Source organism: Aedes albopictus, chromosome 3 (genome assembly GCF_035046485.1).
Source record: "Aedes albopictus strain Foshan chromosome 3, AalbF5, whole genome shotgun sequence".
Classification (NCBI taxonomy): domain Eukaryota; kingdom Metazoa; phylum Arthropoda; class Insecta; order Diptera; family Culicidae; genus Aedes; species Aedes albopictus.
In genome coordinates, this window is record NC_085138.1 from 442,279,707 (window position 1) to 442,299,553 (window position 19,847).

Genomic DNA, 19,847 nt, shown 5'->3' on the forward strand with positions numbered 1-19,847 from the left:
CGAACTTGTTGATTAATTTTTTTAACTACCTATACTGCTGCGATGAGTAAATTTCTCCACGTCAAGCTCGGTATAAAAACAGCACGAAAAGTGAAACATATGCTAAATGTTGATGCTTATCAACTTTCAACAAAACGAGATTTAAAAACCAGTAGCTACTAACAACACGGCAAACTTAACGACAAAAAGCCCTATTCTAAATTAACGTAACGGGACGCAACGTTGCTTTTTTTTAAATCGATCAATCAGAAGTAGTCTTTTCTGACTAACAAATGGTTTCGTACTTGCAGTGATACCTGACGGGTCCCGTCCCAGATTATTATCTATTATTTGAAATTTGCGAGGTTTTCTGGGCCCATCAATATTATATCAGCTATTTCCAATGTTGGTCCCAAATGATCTATTGGATGAGCTGAAGTATTGTCAGTTTTTTTTAACAATAAAACTTACCCAATCTGATTTTGTGAGCCTGCATATAGTGCTTCAACCATGCTTTTTGATATTTTGAATGTTCTTGGTTCTTCAGATCATTCTAGAGTTCAAGAAAAAAAATCCTACTGGACAAACCAACAGTTTACCACTTAAAGACTATTCAAATTATAAAACGGGCATCATGCTTGTACGTTATTACTTTTTTTTTCAATTAAATCATTATCGATTTTTTGCATAACTTTCAATAACCATTGTAGGAAAAATATAACATTGTACATAATGTTTATTTGTTTATTTGTTTATTTATTTCTCAAGATTCTACATAACTTTCCACATACTTAACATGCATATTTTCATGAATGTTTTAATGTATTGGAAACAAATACTATTCTACTGAAGGTATTAGCTCAATTATGATGTCATATCAGTAATAATGCACAAAGCAGCATCCAGCTTGATATAGTGAGTTGATTTATTTGATTCCAGTGTTGTCATTGCACTACGGATTTGACGCAAATTTGTCCATCGTAGTAACATATTGCTTTCTGTGTGATACAGAGGAAAAATATACTTTTAATTGCTTTCTTCATAAAAAAGTTATTCCAAAAAGATGATCATAGCAAAAAAAATGCATACTTTTTGCGCCATTGATGCAAGTTTTCGACTCTTCTTGTTATCATTTATTTTCAACAAAGTTGATCCTATGTTATTGTACACCTTATTTGAAAATAATGGGATGTAAAGTTTTGATTGCCGACACCATTGTAATGTAAAATTTGCAATAGGTTGCATTGTTATTTGGAAGAACCTACAAAGAACGAACTGATTTGATTCCTTGGAATGTAATGGAGCACAGTTACCAATTCAGTAATGGTATCAAGAAGCGGTTTCTGTATTTAAAACTGCATCGTTTATACTTTTGATGTGAAATGTTTATTCAATTTTTTCATGCCTTTTTGCTTTACAACCCGGGCAGAGTTCAAGTACTAACGATCAAAATGTGATATTGGTTTGTTTGAGATAAGACGTAAAAGTACTGAAAATAATAGCAAAAATTTGTTCTTGAACCATCTAACCAATAGCAAAATATGACATTTGAAGATCAATCAAAAAGCTCACTGCTATTGGCTAGATCTTACTAAGAGCCAAATGTGCTATGATGATGATGTTCCAGGAGTAAAATTGAGAAATTATTTTCAGTACTTTTACCTCTTATTTCAAACAAACAAATATCACAATTTGTTCTCCATATCAAAATATGCTATTATTGAGCTTTTTTCCTCTGCTCGGGAATTAAATATTATTTAAAAAAAATCGAGTCTCACTTGAGACTTTAATATCCAAACAACTAATATATCAATTGAGTATAAATTTTGCCTGAATGTGTAATACTCATACTGCTGTAGCATGTCACATACTTTTTTTTATATCAAAAACGATATACCATATTTGAACAGTAATTTGGTATATATTTTCAATTTTCAGCAATCGAAAAATTCACCTCATTCAACACCTGCTCGATTTTCTATAAAATCAAACTATTTCAATCGATTCAATTATGATTAATATAATGAAAGATGATTTACTGAACAACGAAGCAAGGGTGGTTAAATTTGAACTACAGTATGGCCCATAAAAAAAATGCGAAAGTTTTCGAAGACATTGCTCACGTGCTTCGAATCGATAAACCTTGCATTTTTCTATTGGATAATATAGTCAAGACACTAATTCATCCACGGCATAGGAACATTTACTGATTTGAATCATAAACCTTTGAAAAAAGTATTGTTGAAAATAAGGATCTCAAAAACGTCCTCGCGCCAGAGGTGTTTTTTAACCCTTTCTTTCCCACGACTTTGAACGATTATATCTATGCTAAAAAGCGTTTCTGAAAAAAGTGCTTGAACAAAAGTTATTGCAAATTGGCTATATTTTTCGAAATCAATGAAAAAAAAATGGTTGTAAATCAATAGGTTTTTGATTGTTTATCAATAGTTCCACTATTGAAACAAGTACTTAGTAGTTGGATCAACCTTATGAGGTTACAACCATATTCTTAAAATTATTGCATCATATTCATCTAATTCCATTTGTCCTAAGTTCACCGAAAATCGATGGTGCTCTAGAGCAACCATGGGAAGTAGAGGGTTAAGGTTGCAATTTTTGTCAAATTGCTCTCAATCACATTCAATTAAATTTTATTTCAAGAACAGCACTTTCATAGCTAGACAAGGTCTTCAGGCGATCGTTGGTGATTTACCCAGGTGAAAAAAAAATTATCTTATAAGTTATGTGACATTTACTGAAAAGTAGAGTGTACGACAAATGGACATTTTCAGAAAAACAAATGTATGAAGTATCAAACTCTTTTTAAGTACTACGTATTTGTGTCTATTATAAACGTAGGTTTATGAGCCTTCATTAGCAAGAAATTATTTTGAATTTTTTTTTCAAACAGGGTGATGTTATTTATGGATCTATCTTATCTAAGGGTTTTGAAATATGCCACATTTTTTAGGTTTTGATTCCTAAGTATCTGATATTGTTTTCAAAAAGTTTTTCAATGGGCCGCGTTTTTAAGAGTACATATTTCTGCATGATTACATGTATTTAAAAGTTTTCATTTTAATTCGCAAAGCTCCGAAAATTCGAGGAAAAATTTTTTTTTTTTTCAGAAATTGATTTCAACTATTAGGTATCACATATACGTAACCAATGAATATTTTGACACTTATTTGAGATATCCTGTTTGACAATCACCTCCTTATTGTAGCCCTATCTAAAAAAAACTGAATTCATAATAAATATTGCAACAAAAATTACCAAAGAAAGCAAAAAAAAATGGATTTTCGCATTTTTTATGGATCATACTGTACTTCTTTTTATAGCCTTGTGAAGCTGAACAGTCACTAATACTTTACTCTTGCAATATAAAAAAAATAAAAATGAATAATTATTTAAAGAAAAACTAGAAAGGACTAGCAAATTTCTTTTAATTCTACTACTGTTCTTATCTACGGACAGATAGGCCTATTTCGTCTGTGACTTACAGACTTCTTCGGTGTCAAGTGCTCGATAAATATTTCAGATAAGCTAAGTCCTTTCCATTGATTTAATTCGAAATGCGTGGTTCATCCGTGTGAAAAAGTTTGCTAATTTATTGCTTGTGAGATTGTGAATTATGAGATTCACTAGGACTTTTGGGAGGACTTCCAAAGGGATTGTAGTTATCAATCCCTTTAGAATCGTAGGATCAAAGCCTGATAGGGGCTGACGTAAGAGTCATTTTGCGGTTTTTCGACACCCCCTCCCCCCATTGTAATATTTTTTTGTATGAGAACTCAAATATTTTTGTATGGTGCGTAAGATTTTTCAAATCCCTCCTCCTCCCATAAACCTTTATGTAGTTAATGGACAGCCCCATACCAATGCGGTCTACGGTAGGAGGAATTTTGCTGGGATTGGAAGACGCTAAAGGGGTTTATGGTGGGATTCTTATGTGGATTCAGATATGATTTGATGGAATTGGGATTGATTATAGAGGGAAGTTACGTTGAGAATCCGGTTATTATGGTAGGAGGTATTCCGGTGGGGAAAAAAGTGCTGGTTAGATTTGATGAAAAAAAAAAATGTTAAAATATTCTGAAAGGGATTCTTGGTGTAACCTCTGAAGGATTTTTTCCAAGTAATTCCGGGAACCTTATTGAAATCGTTTCGGAAAATTTCACAGAACCTCATAGGAGTTTGAATTGTCATTACGGAATAACTCAAGATATTTATGGCTTTTATTCAGGATTATTTCAGCAGTTTCCTCTGAGATTCCCTGAAACTCGGGATTCCTTCCCGGATTTTTTTATCCTCCGGGATTCTTCCAGGGTCCCTCGAATCATCCAGATAGTCTTTCCGAGATTCCTCCATAAATTCTTCGCAAGGTTCTTCAAGAAATTCATTCCGAGATTTTTCCAGGAGTTTCCTCTGAGATATCTTCAGAAGTTCAAGGAAGATTCCTTTAGATTTTTTTTCTGGGATTCCTAGAATGCATTTTCAGATAGAAATATTGGCACCACTATATGGGAAAACTCAGAAGAAACTCTTGGAGGAATGCCTTACAAAACAAATGCTGAATCAATTATTTAAGAAGTTGTTAGATGAATTTCTCAAGAAAGGTTGTTCTGCAAGAATTTACTAAAATGTGAGAACCTAATAAAACAAAAACTTATAGATGAGTTCATCTGGAGTGACTTCATAAAGAATTCATAGAAAAACACCTAAGGGAATTCTGTAATAAACACCTGGAGAATTTACATTAGGAACATCTGAGAGAATTCCAGAATCATCTTCCGAAGGAATTTTAGAGGATTCTGCAGAAACTGCAGACGGAGCTCCTGAAGAAATTGAAGAAGGAACTTCTTGAAGAATGCCAGGGTTTCTGCAGCATTTTCTTCTGTAAATCCAATCTCTCCCAGAATTCTTGCAAATTTTCTCCCAGAAGTTGCTTCAGGGATTGCTCCAATATATTTTTTTAAGATTCATCCTGAAATCCTTCCTGGATTTCTCTTGGTGTTTCTTCTGTGGTTATTCTAGGAGTTCCTTCTGGGATTCCTCCTGGAGATCTTTCTGGGTTTCTGCAGGAAAAACTTCTTTCTGAGAAAAACTAGGCATAACTCCTGGAACTCCTCTAGAAGTTCCTTTATGTAGGAATAGGTGATTACTCCGGGAACATATTCCGGGAACATAACAGCATTCCTCCAGAAGGGCCTTCATCGGATCTTCTCACAAAACCTTCTGGGATACCTCGGGGATTTTGTTCTGAGATTACATCACGTGTTCTTTCTGGAATTCCTACAGGAATTTCAACCGGTATTTTTTCCGGAATGAATTAAGAGGGTCTTTCCGATATTCCTCCAAGAATTTATTCCAACACCCCGAAAATATTGATTATATTGGCAAGGCAGTCAGTCAGTCAGTCAGTCAGTTTGTATAATACTGCAGAGCAAATATAATTAATATGCCAAGGATTTCCAGTTGAAATTTCATCCAATTACTTTCAAGATTCCTTCAGGAACCTCTTCCGGAGTTCTTTATGGATTCCTCCAAAAACTCCATAAGAGATTCCTCCGGGAGGTCCATCTGAAATTTCTCTAGGAATTCATTCAGCGATTCATCCGGTAACCTTTCTGGAATTCAACCAAAAAAATCATGCGGGGTTCCTTCAAGAACTTCTTCAACCGTTCCTCCAGGAACTCCTTTCAGGATTCTTAGAACTCAATTCGGAAATTACTCCTTTTTTTTTTACTTTCTGCAGAATCTTGTGGAATTAGTCCAGAAGATTATTCTAGAATTCTCCTAGATGTTGTAAATCCTTGTGGGATTTATTACACAATTCAAGAGTTTTTTTTATAGAACTACTTAGTAGCAGTTCCTCCAGGGGTTCCTTCTGATTTCCCTACAAATGTCTCGCTAACAGTTCTATCTGGGAATTGTTTCTGGGAACCTCAAAAGAAAAAAATCTGAAAATGTTATAATTTACGAGGCTTTCAGCCCCAGGCTGGCTTGCCTCGGAATCAGAAAATGTTTCAAAAAGTGGAATTATAGAAAAAAAAAATTCTAAAGGAATGTATTTAGAAACTTCTCGAGGAATCTCAGAAGCAACTCCTGCAGAAATCTTGGAAATAAATCCTTGAAGTTTTTTGGAGCTCCTGGAGGAATCTCGTAGGGAATTCCCAAACAAATCCTGGAAAGAATCTCTGAAGCAATCCCGCATGAACACCTGGAGGAATCACAAAAGAATCTCAAATCAAATTCATCACAAATATCTTTATTCATCAGCCTTGTCAAAACACGCCGGAACCCAGAAAACATCGCGACCAATATTGATCTGCTTCTTATTAGATTTCTCCACTATAATTTTCATTCATTTTCTATAAGAAACCCAAACTGGTATTGCCATTCAATACCCTCCGAATTTTCCTCAATGACATATGAAAGTTGATCCCCAGTATGTCTTTTAGAGTTCCACAAGTTTATCTACAGAATTTGCATGGGAATTCAAGCTGAATTCCTCCTATCGTAGACTGAACGTGAACCGCAATCGTATCAGGCTTTGATCTTATCGTAGATCTAACTGCAACCCTTTTGAAGTCCTCACCCAAAACCCCAGTGATATGCCTTTCAAAATGTCAGTCAGCGTTACCTTCGGAATGCTTCACAGTTTCACTGGAATCTCATTATTCTCTTTTTCTCCAGAATCCCACTAGCAAGTCATAAATAAGCGTACACTTTCACGCGGGTGAATCACACATTTCGAATTCAATCACGCTATCCATGAAAGCCAACATTTTCTTCTAAGTTCCAAGATCACGAAACGTCAAGGACTTTGAAAATATTCTCATAGTAACCATGGCATGCAGTGCCCTATGGATTTCTGCACGAATTTCTGATGACCTGCTTACTCTCACAGAAGAATTTGACGTTCGAGCGATGCCGCTTCGCTCAAAAGTCAAATTGTCTGTAAAAGTAAGCACTTCAGCATAAATTCTGGCAGAAGTCCATAAATGTAATGATTTTATGTTTACTGGGGAAATATTCGGTGTGAATGGAATAGAATAACAAATAAATATCATACTTTAGGAATATGCTTGAGACCTTGTCAAGGGGCAGTCTTGGCTGAATGAATATAAATTCACGTACATTTTGGATGACCTGGTATATTTCTAATGCACTGACAGTAACTGAAGGTAATGATTTGGTTTATAGGATCTACTTGGATATATTTCATAACAAAAAGACACAATTAAAGTCTTGGTTGATTTGGTAGATTGAATGGTTCAAATTAACGTACTTTTTGGAGGATCTAGAATACTTGTAATACGTTGACGCAGTAGCAAAAGTTAGTATTTTTACTGAGAGGGTCTATTTGGATATGTTTTGATACGATATAACATTTTTGAAACGTTTGTTGATCTGGTAGATCAAGTAATCTAATTTCGGGACAATTTGGAGTGTCGTCGATATCTGAAATACTTTTGAATCGGTAAAAAATAGTTTTCTTGACTCAATGAGTTTTATCGAACATGTTCTGATTGGAGGAACGTTGTAAATTCATGAATTTATTTGAATCTCCCAGTATTACAACTCCAGGACAGTTTGGATGATCTAGAACATCCCGAAAAAAATATTTAACATAATATATCAGTGTTTCCCTAAGTATTATAATGTATACCATTGGAAAAACATAAATTTGTTCCCGAAATATGTGTAAAAAAAAGTCGTCCCGAAAGGGTTAAGGAATTCCTGCTCAGATTTCTCAGATCCTGAAGAAATTTCTCCCGGAACTCTTCCAGGAAATCTTCGAGAATTTTTTCCAGGGATTTCTACAGAATTTTCTTTTCTGGAAATTTTCCAAGAATCTCTCCAGAAATTTCTCCTGGGACAACTATAAAAATATCTCTAGTTTTTGCTCCAGAAAATCCTAAAAAAAAACTTCATGGATACCCCCAAGAATTCCACTAGGTATTCCTCCAAGAGTTTATCCACGGATTTCTCCAGAAAAAACTTCTCCCGGAACTGTTCCAGGAATCCCTCAAGGAATTCCTCGAAAAATTTCTCCTGGGATTCCTCCATGGATTTCGCTAGGAATCCCATCAATTATTTTTTTCAGATATTCCTCAAAAATCCCTCTAGGAAATCTTTCAGAAATTGCTCGAGGAGTTCCTTAAATCACTCCTCCAGGAAGCCGCGAATATTTTTCCACAAATTTTTCAAAGAATTCCTTCAGGAAATTATGCAGAATTTTTTCCAGGAATTCCTTCTTTTTTTCAGGAATTTCTCCAGAAAAATCCTCAAGGATTCTTCCAGAAATTTCTCTATGAATTCTCCAGGGATTCATCCTTGAATTCCTCCACAGATTCCTTCAGGAATCCCTCCTAGGATTACAGCAGGGATTTTTCCCAGATCTTATCTGGGTATTTCTCTAGGAACTCCTTTAGGGATTTCTCCATGGATTCCTCCAGGAATTTCTTCGGGAATTCATCCAGGAGTTCATCCATGAGTTTCTTCAGAAATAACTCAAAAAAATCCTTCACCAATTCCTCGAGGAGTTCCTCTTGACATTCCTCCAGGAAGCCTTAAATATTTGTCCAAAAATTCCTTAAAGAATTCATCCAGGAATTTCTCTAGTTATTCCACCAAAAAATTCTTCAGGAATTTATCCAGAAATACCTCCCGGAATGCAAACATGGATTTCGCCAGGAATATCTCCAAGAATTTCTTCAGGAATTCCTCAAAAATCCTTTTGCTCGAGGAGTTCGTTTAATCATTCCAGGAAGCCGCAAATATTTTTCCAGATTTTTTTCAAAGAATTCCTACAGGAAATCCTCCAGAAATTCTTCCAGGAATTCCTACATTTTTTAGGAATTTCTCCAAAAAACCTATAGGGATTCTTCCAGAAGTTTCTCTCCAGGGATTCATCCTTGAATTCCTTTACGGATTCCTTCAGGAATTCCTCCTAGGATTTCAGCAGGGATTTCTCCAGGAATTTTCCAAAGCTTTCTCTAGGATTTCCTCTATGAATGTCTTCAGGGATTTAGCCAAGTATTCCTCCTGAAAATCCTCCAGAAATTCTTCCAATAATTCTCGAAAGAATGCCTCCAGAAATTCCTCTAAGATTTTTTTCACGGATTCTTCCAAAAATTCCTTCAGGAATGCCTCCACTGATTCCTCCAGAAATTGCTTCACAAATTCCTCCAGAGATTTCACCAGTAATTTCTGCAAGGATTTGTCATTGAATCTCTCGAGTTATTCTTCCACAAATTCATGCAGGAATTTTTCCAAAAAATCCTTCAGGAATTCCTCCAGCAATTCCTCCTGGAATTCCTCCATGAATTATTTCATGGATTATAGGCATGGATTCCTGCTGTTACCCCTCCAGTATTTCTTCCTGTAATTCCTTCACGGATTCCTTCGGGGATTTCTTCAGGAATTTCTCATAGCTTCTTCCAGGAATTCTTCTAGAAACTCCTCCAAATGTTTCTCCAGAAATTTCCTCAGGGATTACTGCAGAAATTCCTCCGGACATTCTTCCAGAAGTTCCTCCAGGAATTCTTACAAGGAAACCTCCAGGCATTCTTCCAAGGATTCCTTCAGGAATGCCTTCAGAGATTCCTCCAGAAATTCTTCCAGGAATTCCTCCAGAGTTTACTCCAGGAAATCCTCCAGGGGTTTGTCAATGACCCCTGCTGGAACTCTTCAAGAAATTTGTCCAGGAGTTTTTCGAAATATTTCTCCACAAATTCCTCTATGAATTCTTTCACGAATTCCTCTACGGATTCCCCCAGGATATTCTTCAAGGATTTCTTTAGGAATGCTTCCAGGGATTTCCTTCAATAATTTTTCCAGCAATTCCTTTAGTAGTTCCTCCTGCAAATTCTACAGGAATTTCTAAACTCCTCTTCCAGTTTTTGAGAGCTTCTTTCAAGAATTCTTTCAAGCACTTCTTAGGTAATGCCTTCAGGGATTCCTCCAGAAAATCCTTCAAGGATTCCCCTTGAAATTTCCCCAGGGATTTCTCCTAGAATGCCTCCACGGATTACTCCAGATATTTCTCGAGCTGGTAAAGTGATTCTCAAAATGATCCACGGAATGCTATTTTGATGCGCGAATCACAAAATAGTATATAAAATTCAATTGTGGATGATACAATAAACACCAAGAAGGTGTATAGAATTTTAAAAAGGTGTGTGATGTGAGTATGGTTCATTATATACCTTAAAGATCAAGGGAACGTCGAGATAATGCATGCGTGGCAAGTAATTGCAATTTGATTTATAGAATGCTAAGATAAAACATGATATTTGGATCTAGGATCTTCTGATAACACTGAGTTTATTGGTATGGTGCATTGAATGCTAATATGGAGCATGTCATTCAAAGATGGTGCTTAATGTCAGTATGATGCATTAGAGTTGACATCGTACAAGAAATGCTATTTCAATGTACGAAACTTCATACAATAATAATGGTGCAATAGATGCCTAGATGATATAGTGAACGCCACGATTACGCATTAAAAGCTTTTGTAATGCATGAAATTTAATGATGGTGCATTATTTCGCAATTAAACATATATTTGATTCAAAGATGGTGCGTGAAATGTTGCCTAGATGATTCTGTGAACATCATGGTGGTGCATGATGTATGTATGGTGCATTAGCTTCACCATGATTCTGTTATACTCGTCATATTTCATATTAAGGTGCACTTGCAATTCGTGCAAAGGTGCAGGAAACTCAATGTGGCATAGAAATCAACATGTTCCAGGTACGTGGAATACTATTTTGTATGCAAAATGCCAAAATGATGCATCAAATTCAAATGTAAACCACATCATAATGGTGCATAAGATACCTAGATGGTATAATGAATGCGAAAATGGTGCATGGAAGGCTTGGAAGAAGGCGTATGATGCTTGTGAGCTGCATTAGTTGTCACCGTTATTCAAAGATTTTCAACATGTTGCATGGTTAGGTGCACGAATTGCAAAAATGGTGCATAGAATACAAAATAAACAACATAATAGTGCATCAGATGCCTAGATGATATAATAAACGCTGAAATGGTGCTTGGAAAGCTTTGATGGTGCGTGATGGAGGCTGTTAATGATGGTGCATATCAGTATGATGCATTAGATTCCTAGTTGATTAAAAGATAGTGCATGAGATCAGCATAATGCGTGGATACCTAGATCATTCTGTGGACGCTTTGAAGAAGGTACATGATGTTAGTGTGCTGTATTAGTTGTCACCGTTATTCAGCGACTCTCGACATTGTGTATGGCTAGGTGCTCGAATTGCAAAAATGGTGCTTGGAATTCATTGTGGTGCCGAAGTCACCATGGTTCATGTACATGGATTACAGTTTTGGAATACGAAATGCCAAAATGGTACATGTAATTCGAATATGGTGCTGACATTACTGAATAGTTAAAATATGGTGCGTGAGATTAGCCTAAAAATGATTCTGAGAACATCATGGTTGTGCAAGAGATACTAAGAAATTGTATGTATCGGGGGTGCATTTGTTGCCACCATGATTCAGTGATTCTCAACATTGGGTGGTTAGATCCAAAATTAAAAATTGCAAAAATGATGCATAGAATTTAATGTGGTGCGGAAGTCAACATGGATCAGGTACATGGAATACAATTGGGTGTACGATATGGCAAATTCAAATGTGAATTAAATGCTTAGATGACGCGTGAGATGGTGCTTAGATATTTATGTGATTATCATGGTGGTACATGGAATGCAAAGGAGCTACATGATGTCTGTATGGTGCATTAGTTTTACCATGATTCAGTTATACTCAACAAATTCCATATGTAGGTGCACGAATTGCAAAAATGGTGCAGGAAACTCAATGCGGCACAGAAATCAACATAGTCCAGGTAAAAGGAATGCTATTTTGTATGCGAAATGCCAAAATGGTGCATCAAATTCACTTGTGAATCACATCATAATGGTGCATAAGATGCCAAGATGATATATATCACTATATAGTGAATGCCAAAATGGTGGTTGGAAAGCTTTGAAGAAGGTGCATGATACTAGATGATGCATTAGTTGTCACCGTTTTTCAAAGCTTATGGTTAGGTGCACGAATTGTAAAAATGGTGCATAGCATACAAAAAAATGTATTTTTTTATCATATCACGGCTCAGTGATATGATAAACGCTGAAATGGTGCTTGAAGAGCTGTGATGGTGCATGAAATTTCATGATGGTGCATATCAGTATGAGGTATTAGATACTTCTATATATATATAAAAATAAGTTTGAATTTCCTTTGAGGCAACAAAACTCAATAACGGCTGAACCAATCAGTATGACTCCGGCACGGTTCGGTTCGTATTCGTGGTGACTGTGTTTAAATGTATAAAAAGTTATGAATATCACCTAAAATTGAAAATTATTGTTAAATTACTGAAATTGTTATGAACGGGGCAGCAATTCACAACGATCGCAATAAAACCAATCTAGAGTGCGGTGCTGTAATGACCCCACAGCAGTTGTCAAACAACCACAACCAAAATGGCAGTACAACGTCTGCCGGGACAGCTAGTAATTGATAAAATGACATTTCATGCGATCATCATAATCCGTGGATACCTAGATCATTCTGTGGACATCATGATGGTGCATTGAAAGCTTTGAAGAAGGTGCATGATGTTAGTGTGCTGTATTAGTTGTCACTGTTATTCAGTGATGCTCGTTATTTTGTTTGGCTAGGTGCACGAATTGCAAAAATGGTGCTTAGAATTCAATGTGGTGCCGAAGTCACCATGGTTCACGTACATGGAATACAGTTTTGGAATACTAAATGCCAAAATGGTGCATGTTTTTTAAATGTGGTGCTGACATCACTGGTTAGTTAGAAGATGGTGCGTGAGTTTAGCCTAGATGATTCTGAGAACATCATAGTTGTGCATGAGATACTAAGAAATTGTATGTGTTAATGGTGCACCTTAGCTCAGTGATTCTCAACATTGCGTGGTAAGATGCAAGGTTCAAGAATTGCAAAAATGGTGCATAGATTTTTTTTATAGAAGGGGGGGCAAGTGCCCCCTCTTGCCCCCCCCTGTGCACGCTAGTGCACAAGCCTGTGTTGTTTCGTTTTAGGGTGCAGGGATCAAGTCTCTTCAGTCTCCCCTACAATTCTCCAGCTCTTACTTCTTCGAAATTAGGTAATACTACCTCTAAACCACTACAATATGTTGTTTGTTCTTCTACTTTATTGGTCGAGATAAAGATTACACGGCACCTTACTTTTTTAGCAAATATTTGCAAGAGCAGGTTTTTATAATAAGGACCTAGATAAGGACGTATATTTCACATTTTTCGTCTTTACTGTTAGACAAAAAAAAATCCGATGCCGTCTTTTGAATAACTGAAGAATGTCTGAGAACGCATAAAATTCTTGCAGCTTACAACAGATCTTGATAAAATATTATACTGAAAAAGGTTTTTAATAAGTTGGTTAGCACACTCCAAATTGTATGTATAATTCACTTGAGTAGAAATTCTGGTGCGAGGAATACCTCGAACTTATGAAAATTTCACTCGATAACTTCAGAAGAATTTTGATAAATCCAACAGTATCTCTACACTAAGATGCATTCAATAAGACACAGGACCTATGACGTTAGATCAACTCCTGAGAAGTTCAAGGGATGGTCATAACTGACCCATAGATATGTCTACTAAACACTCACAAAGTTTCCCTAATCACTTTGCTAATCGGTGGTAATACAGTTTCTTACCGATTTTGGCAACACGAGGTGAATTTTATGTTGCCAAATTGGGGTGTTGCCAAAATCGGTAAATTTTTTTGTGGATTATTTTTAACTTTTATACGTCAATTTGGCTTATATTTTAAATATGGACTATTCACAAGTTATAAAACGATCCCTGTAAGTGACGTCCATAAATTACGTCATAATTTGTAAAATTGTTGATTTTGGAAAATTTAATAAATTTTGATATTTTGAAGAAGAGTAAGGCTTAAATATAAAAACATTTACAAATACAAACGACTTTTCGGTAAAAATTTTAGGTCAAAATTTTTTGTTGCCAAAATCGGTAAAAAATTGTTGCCAAAATCGGGTGTTGCCAAAATCGGTAAGAAATTGTTGCCAAAAACGGGTGTTGCCAAAATCGGGAAGAAAATGTTGCCAAAAACGGGTGTTGCCAAAATCGGGAGTAGACAAAAACGGGTGTTGCCAAAATCGGTAAGAAACTGTATATCAAATTTTGATCTGCCGTTTACATCACATCAATACGAAAACAGTACTACGGTTAGAGTGACTGTTAGAATGACGAACACTGCTATCTGATTGAATCCAAAACATCTGATTACTGACTGATTAGGTAGTATGTCTTACTTATGAATGAACATCTGCGATAAGAAAAGGTTATGCAAGAAAATGCGTATAATTTGAAGAGTAAGCTGTATATAAACCTGTACATATATGAAGCGCATTATTCTAGTTCAACTGGATAAACATATTTTGCTAGCAGACAGAAAAAATAGGCTTGAAAACAACAACAGAGGGTAGTTGCTAGCAAATAAACACCTACCAGTGCTATTCATTCAGCGGGTGACGCATCACCGTTCTACATCCGACTGCATTCCACCGCGGTGTAGATGCACCAAAACAAACATTAGCGCCAACGTAAAAAGTGGGAAAAAGTTCGCGGGTTTCAAAACACCCCGTAGTCATAGCGTCGAAAAGCTTACACCTTCACCCCCTGCACCCACACATCGCAACCGTTTCCAACTCATTCAAGTTGTTATGAATGAAAGGGGGTGGTGGTGGCTGGCTGGCGCGGAAGGAGACGTCGTGTTTTGATCGGCTGATGTTCAGCGACGGCAAGCGGTTTCTGTTGTACGTCCGCAACGATACGTGAGAGCGAGTGAGACGACCCTATAGTTTGATGTAGTATTTCGTCATCATCGTGCCTTGTTTACAAAAATTCTAATATCGTACGACGAGCGAGCGACGACGACGACGACCAAGCCTCTTTCAAGTCCTATTTCGGGAGTAATTCGCGAATAGGGCGTAACTAACAAAGCAATAACAATGCGAAAACAACAGCCGAATTTTGCTGATCAAATTTTAATTCCTATTTAGAAGTAATACAGAATTATTCAACTTAAATAAGGTTAATTGATATAATTCTGACATAGTTTCTTGTCTTTCTAAGAACACTGCACGAATTTGATATTTTTTGCACTAAAAATTGCATTAAATGCATTTTATTTAATTACGCCTGAATTGATACCTGAGAATGCTAATTTCGCCCAATACTATGCGCCTCGAATCGATATTATTTTCAGAATCGCCTTTTACTATTCGCCTTGTTTATGATTTTGACAGAATTTCGCCATTTGCTTTCGCCGTGTTTACGTTTTGATTTCAGTTTCGCCTTCTACTATCGCCGTGTTTACGTGTTGATTTCAGTTTCGCCTTTCACTTTCGTAAACAAAACACCAAACAAAACAAAGGAGTAGAAGGCGTAATTCTTGTTTTTGTTCGTTTGGAATAGAATGGGATTACGCCTTTCACTCAATCAGTGATTTACAATAGTTAGAAAAATGATATCAAGGAAACTTTGTGAGTATTTAGAAGACAAATCTAGCTTCTTTTCACTCCTGCAATTACTCAAATTGTGTACATTTTGTTGGTTACGGCTATTTCGCTAATTATTACGGATTTTCTAGTCGCCGTCAATTCGCCTTGACGGAGGCTCTCTGAGAGAATTGCGCTGTGCGTGAAAACAAATTTTTTTAACATGGGAAAGGATAGGAGCTGCATTTTCAAATGCTTCTAAAATATTTTAGGGACTTCAGATTGAAAAAAGTGTTAATGTTTTGCAATATACTTTCAATTAGCTACACTGTAACTGGTTTTAGTCAAAAAGTTTTTAAATCACAATGTTATGTCTATAATATAGAGTATCAAAATCTCATTCGATAACATTAAGAACGTTTTGCTTAAAAAAAATTCTACAAAGAATTAGAAGCATTTGAAAATGCAGCTCCTATCCTTTCCCATGTTAAAAAAATTTGTTTTCACGCACAGCGCAATTCTCTCAGAGAGCCTCCGTCAAGGCGAATTTCGGGAGCTCATTCCAAATCAAGAAACGCCAGGAATCGGAAGTGTTTTTCATTCGGGAGGAGGAAAATCCTCTTCTAAGGAAGTGATAGCCTACAGCTGCAGCTCAGTTGAATTTTGTGGACATTGATTGAGAGTGAAGCTAAAAGACTGTGATAAAATTGCTACTAGTGAAGTGAACAGCAGCTAAAAGTGCTTCAAGGACATATTTCCAGTGGACTGAAAATCGAGAGTTTGGACTCTGTGAAGTGAAGAATTAGTTCGGGGAGTGTTGTGAAGGACTATAATGCGATTCTGAATACAGAATTATGTACCACGACTTGAAATTGTACAACAAATTGTTCGGTGGATGTGGACTGGCTTCGTTGTAAGTATCATACGATCGTTTCGGCGCGTATACTTTGAGGCGCTATGCGTAAGATAATGCGTAATTTCTCACAAACCACGTTGTTGTTTGCCAATTTTAGCATTGGCCTTGTGGGCTATGAGGCTTACCGTACGTACTCAGCAGTGAGTAATCTGGTGGACACCCGAGTGCTCGACATTGACCGGAAACGTCCGGACTACATCTACATCAAGCATCATATCTACAGACAGTCGCTACAGGAACAGCTGGAACAGGAAAAAGAGAACAGCCGGTTGGTGAACGTGGTGGTGCAGCCTTTCGGCAAGTGGTGGAAGGCTCTGAAGCACTCGGTGGCTTGGAGGTTGCTTAAAATTGCCCAGGAGGGTGAGCAGAGCGATCGGTTGAAGGCCATCAAGCAACTTGCACTTATTGATCATCTGAAAGGTGAGTGTCGAAGCGATCGTACGATCATCATTCAAGGATCTAATATTAGACTGCATAGATAGTACAAAAAGCTACAATTGAGCAAGATGTAGTAGTAGTAGTAGAGCACTAACCTATACGATTTCCATTCATTTCACGCTTGCATTCGATTTTGCAGGAGATTTCACTGAAGGTACAAATTCACCCCCTTGAGAATTCAACTAGCTAAGTATTACCCAGAACTAATTTAATTTTAATCGTTACAGATTGGGACTTCCAGCACTTGGCCCAGTTGTGTGACGCTCAAACGGCGGTATCTTTGGCTCGTTCGAACTGTGATTCCCGTTGGTTCCTGCCGCCACGTCAGTATGGAGTGGAAAAATCGGCCCACGAAGTGTTGGCCAGTATCAAAGGTCTCATTGAAAAGCTAGCACCGCACCGTTGCGCTGAGTATGCGCTAGAACATACGTTTACATCCCATCAGATTAAGGAACCCGTCGGAGACGATGTGGTAGATCATAGGCTGTATGTCTCTCGTTTCGAAAATGAGCAGCTCAAGCAGGCACTCAATGCCTTGGTACATCTGACCACTGTGGAGGAGAACTGCCGCAAAATCATCGATGCCGGTGGATTGATGGAACTGATCGAAGTGGAGAAGCTGTATTCCGACAACATCGATATGAAGCTGACTTTGGCCAGAATCATTGCCAACCTGTCCGTGCATGGAGATCGTGCTTATGATTTCTTCGCCAGTGGTTGGATCAACATTCTGTCTAAATGGCAGAAGGACGTTGACATGCGAATGCAGGTGACGACGGATCTCACTCTCTCGAATCTGGATCGTGACGATCCAAATAGTTTTAGCTATGAGTACAATGTATACCCTCTATACCCGAAAGGGCGGAGGAAAAACAAGCCAGATGTGGATGTCATATTTGTTCATGGACTGTTAGGTTTGTACTTCTGGATAAAAAATCTTTAGAATCATCACCCTAATCCTATTCTTATTATTCTCTCTGCAGGAGGTGTGTTCGTGACGTGGCGACAAAAGGATCTCAAACCACAGGCGGCCAGTCTTCTAGGTAAGAAACATACTGCTGTTAGTCTAAGATCCTCGGGTGCCAAAGCTAGAAACAAAAATGAGACTCCGGCGACTCTCACTACTGCGACAACTACCGCGAACACAATGGCCAAAACCATAGAGGGCAATTCTACCCCTAATTCGCTGCCAATCCGACGACGACTGTTCAATTGGTCTGCTAGAAAGTCTTCCTTCGATGATGACGAACAAGCCAGTAGGGCCCACGCAATAGGTAAGCTTACCTTGCTGAAGCGTAGTGCGGCTTGCTGTTTTTGGGGTACCTCGATAAAGCTTCATGAAATTACAAAATTTTATAGACATTCTGTATCTTCCAATAAAAAAAACGGACAATTAGTCGTGGATTTCACGTTGCTTTACCGGTGTACCTTCTTATGCTTATTTCGTTTAAATTGCTTGGAGATTTGTCTGATCAGGTATTAGTATCGTTTAATATTTTCTGTATTTAAGAACTAAAAATTGAAAATTTTATTTTGCTTGTTTTTTTATTTTTGATTTTTACAATTATTTTTAATTTTAGTTTTGGAAAATGATACTTCAATTTCTCTTACCTTTAACTACAAATAGTAGGCATTTTGAATATGAATCTGAAGCTTTACACAATTTTACAAACAACATAAAATTGGATTCTTTTTGAGACATGCCGTGACATCCACAACCAGAGATGTTTAATCTAATGTTAACTAACCACTTCTCCATCCTCTCTCTATCTCCTTTCCAGAGGGTATTGCATCTTACAACGACGCAGAGCTGCTCACCCTTCAGCCGACACCGCCAAAATTTCAACCCTCGATCAGCGACACGGCCACCAAAGAACTCATTCAAGCACTCCAAGAGGACGAACCACTCTCCTCGGAATGGTCCGTCGTTTTTCCCGATCTTCCACTGGTAGCAGACGAAAAGTACACCAGCCCAGGTGTCCATAAAAACTTCGAAGGACGCTACAGTGTATCCGGTGACAAGTGGCTCCAGGAACCGCTGGGCGACGAATCCATCGGACGGTCCTTCTGCTGGCCCATGGAGTGGCTGCCCAAAGACTTCCCCAACATTCGCGTGATCGGTCTCAACTATGAATCATCGCTGTCGCAGTGGTCGGCCAGCGGTTGTCCATGCGAGAAGTACGACGGAAAGCTGGAAAAGCGTGCCGCGGAATTCTTGAGAAAACTCGCCAGATCCAACATCGGACAGGATCGACCCGTCGTTTGGGTCGGCCATTCGATGGGAGGACTGCTGATCAAAAGTATTATGAACCAAGCGGCCGCCAGCGATGATCCAGCAGTTCGCCGCATAGCCCAGAACTCACGTGCAGTTATGTTCCTTGGAACGCCCCACCGTGGAAGTGCCATTGCCAAGCTGAAGCAGCACACTTCCGCTTTAGTTTGGCCCTCGGTTGAAGTCCGCGAACTGGAGGAGAACTCTCTTCACCTGCTGCATCTTCACAAAACGTTCCTCAAAACCATCAGTCAACTGCCAAAGAAGCCGGAGATTGTGAGTGTCTGCGAGGGCAGCGCCACCGTGCTGACCTCGTTTAAGTTGCCATTGCACATTGTTCCGGAGAAATCGGCTCGTCTGGATGAAGGAGATTTCTACCTGATAAAGGAGGACCACCTCAGCCTGAGCAAACCGATGTGCAGACAATCATTCCTCTACCAGAGGCTAATCAGCACGATTTGGTGCGCGATGCAGTCGGCCAAGGAGGCAGGTGAAACGGAAGAGGAGCATGGTTCCGGTAGAAGCAAGACTGCGGAAAGTGGAAAGAGGTCTAGCTCTGTATTCAGTGATGTCTACCGCAAGTTGGGGCAGTTGGACAGAGTATTCAATATATTTCTCTAGATAAAATTCCTCAGTACAATGTGCGTTTATGTTCTTTTGTTACG

The 19,847-nt window shown here is 38.0% G+C and overlaps 1 protein-coding gene across 2 annotated transcripts; it reads left to right on the forward strand.

Moving 5' to 3' along the window:
• Window positions 1-16,107: 16,107 nt before the first annotated feature.
• LOC109407636 (protein SERAC1) lies at window positions 16,108-19,847 on the forward strand. Of its 2 annotated transcripts, none has more exons than XM_029876017.2 (5): window positions 16,108-16,469; window positions 16,570-16,892; window positions 17,138-17,824; window positions 17,894-18,184; window positions 18,692-19,847. In XM_029876017.2, exons 1-5 carry the CDS (start codon window positions 16,411-16,413, stop codon window positions 19,801-19,803), a joined length of 2,472 nt encoding a protein of 823 aa, XP_029731877.2. In that variant the 5' UTR covers window positions 16,108-16,410; the 3' UTR covers window positions 19,804-19,847. The 2 variants fall into 2 exon arrangements, with proteins under 2 accessions (XP_029731877.2, XP_019536327.3); XM_019680782.3 differs by having other exon boundaries at window positions 17,894-17,953.